Source organism: Corapipo altera, unplaced genomic scaffold (genome assembly GCF_003945725.1).
Source record: "Corapipo altera isolate COAL_440 unplaced genomic scaffold, ASM394572v1 59668, whole genome shotgun sequence".
NCBI lineage: Eukaryota > Metazoa > Chordata > Aves > Passeriformes > Pipridae > Corapipo > Corapipo altera.
This window is the reverse complement of record NW_020885569.1, coordinates 7,018-9,756: the sequence shown is the minus strand read 5'-3', so window position 1 is coordinate 9,756 and position 2,739 is coordinate 7,018. Positions and strand designations below refer to the sequence as shown.

Sequence of the window (2,739 nt, the reverse complement as noted above, 5' to 3'; positions counted from 1 at the left end):
GACTCTGCTGCCTGCCAGGCTCAGCTCTCAGCCCGGCCAAGGAGCTGCCACGGGGCTGGGGGAGAAGGGCTGTGGGGGAGGAACAACTCCTGGGAGGGCAGAGCAGAGCAGAGTCCTTCTGATCTCCAAAGTGGGCTGCAGGGAAGAGGCACAGAAAGACAGGGGGTACCTTCAAGAGAATGAACCAGTTCCTTCAGTGTTATACTCTGGGTTGTCTGGGTGCTGACTGCGACAGAGAAATCAATCTCTGAGCACAGGAGGAGACACTGAAACTTGAACCCTCTTAGATTAGAGGAGATTGAAGATGAGAGTATCAGACATCAAAACTGTCTTATAGATGCATCAGTGTCACTTTTCCAGCCTCCTCAGGTTTGCTCTGACATTGCCATCAGAGCCTGCCCAGCCAGAGATGCCCCTGGGCACTGCCCTGTGCTGCTGGGAGGGCTCTGCAGGGCAGAGCTGAGTTCCCAGGGCTGGGATGGACTCTGATAGCACTGCCAGAGCCTGGCCCTGGGCCTAGGGAAGCAACTGCTGGCAGGGACAGCTCCAAGCAGCAGAGCCCTGGGCAGGGAGTGGGGGGCAAGTGCCCCCAAGGCCTGAGGGAGGGGGCGTTCAGGCAGCTCTGGGGGCCCTTCCCTGCAGCTCTGCTGGGCACTGTGTGCTGGGCCATAGAAATGAGGATTCCTGCAGTGGAAAAGAACCTTCCCCAGATGTGATGGTAAAAATAGAAAACACAGGTACAATTATTATAAGGACAGACTAAACTTCTGCTCTGCAGCTCCAGCTCTTCTGAATCATGGGTGTAGAGATGGAAATTTTGTACTCAAGGTCTTTTACATCTGACATTCCTTGTGTGTGTGAGAGCTCCACAAAAAAATTCCATGTCCCACTGCAGCAGAGCAAAACTTACTCCTTGGCAGTGCATTTGGTGACATTTGACACATTGATTTCTTTTACAAATGGAGTTACTCTTTCACAGAGGTCGTCTTAACTGTTCCCTGTCCTTTCCTTTTTTGAACAGACCCTGTGCTAAGAAGCAGTAAATGTCCAACAGCAGCTCTCTCACCCACTTCGTCCTCCTGGCATTCACAGACAGGCGGGAGCTGCAGCTCCTGCACTTCTGGCTCTTCCTGGCCATCTCCCTGGCTGCCCTCCTGGCCAACGGCCTCATCCTCAGCGCCGTAGCCTGCGACCACCACCTGCACACCCCCATGGGCTTCTTCCTGCTCAACCTCTCCCTCACAGACCTGGGCTGCATCTGCACCACTGTCCCCAAAGCCATGCACAATTCCCTCCAGAACATCACAACCATCTCCTACATGGGATGTGCTGCACAGCTCTTTTTCTTTTTCTTCTTCATGTCAGCAGAGTTTTCCCTCCTCACCATCATGTGCTACGACCGCTACGTTGCCATCTGCAAACCCCTGCACTATGGGACCCTCCTGGGCAGCAGAGCTTGTGCCCACATGGCAGCAGCTGCCTGGGCCACTGGCTTTCTCTATTCTCTGCTGCACACAGCCAGTACATTTTCCCTGCCCCTGTGCCAGGGCAATGCCCTGGGTCAGTTCTTCTGTGAAATCCCACACGTCCTCAAGCTCTCCTGCTCACACTCAGGCTACCTCAGGGAAATTGGGCTCGTTGTGGTTAGTGCCTGTTTAGGGTTTGGTTGTTTCATTTTCATTGTTTTCTCCTATGTGCAGATCTTCAGGGCTGTGCTGAGGATCCCCTCTCAGCAGGGACGGAACAAAGCCTTTTCCACGTGCCTCCCTCACATGGCTGTGGTCTCCCTGTTACTCAGCACTGCCATATTTGCCAACCTCAAGTCCCCCTCCATCTCCTCCCCATCCCTGAATCTGGCCCTGTCAGTTCTGTACTCAGTGATTCCTCCAGCACTGAACCCCTTCATCTACAGCCTGAGGAACCAGGAGCTCAAGGATGCCCTGAGAAAAATGTTGACTGGATGCTTTTCAGGAGCAATACAGTGTCTGTTTTCAGGTTCATAGAATACAGAATGGGACTCCTTAATGGCTCATCCTTCCTGCTCAGGTATTTCGTGGAGGTCATCAGATTGTTCTTGCAATGATTTCCTGTGCAATTAAATGTTGTTATGCACCTGCCTTCTAATTTAATGTCTACCCACTGCATGCGACCCAGAGATGTATAAATGATGAATTGTGCAATCTGTGTATTTAAACAAAATAAAGGACCCTGCAGTGCCTTCTTTGTCCAAGACCCTTCTTCTTAGGTGTTCCCAAAGGACAGCACACTGCAGGACAGGGTGTATTTGCAAAGGGGCAGGTGACAATAATCCCAGCCCGGCAGCACTGCCAGGGAGCAGCAGTGCTTGGTCTTTGCAGAGCTGCTCTCTTGCCACTCCCACACTGTCCTCCTGAGCCCCTTTCTCACTGTAAGGCCTGAGTGCTCTCTGAGCACAGTCCTGGGGGCTGGAAGCCCTTGGAGCACAGGCAAGGACAGGCCCTGGGAACTTGTGAAGCAGAGCTGGGCTCCCTCACAGCATCTCCAGGATGCTGTGGGATCTTCTGAGGGCACTGCTTGTACTGGGTCACTTCTCCTGTGACCTTGCTCCAGGGCTGGAACTCTCCTGCAGTGACACCATGACACTCCTGCTCTCTGCTTTCCAGGTTTCATTTTCAGATCCAGTCTTGCCCTCCTGTTCCCAGGGACATCCTGGGAGTCCTTCAGAGCTGCCATCCTGGGGCAGCTCCTGCCCAGCGTGGG

General features: G+C 53.3%; 1 protein-coding gene across 1 annotated transcript; it reads left to right on the top strand.

Moving 5' to 3' along the window:
- Positions 1-1,043: 1,043 nt before the first annotated feature.
- On the top strand, positions 1,044-1,952 carry LOC113940619 (olfactory receptor 14J1-like; the record flags this gene model as incomplete). Its single annotated transcript, XM_027631776.1, has 1 exon — positions 1,044-1,952. A coding segment is annotated over exon 1 (909 nt), but the record flags the coding sequence as incomplete, so codon positions are not given.
- Between the last annotated feature and the right edge of the window lie 787 nt (positions 1,953-2,739).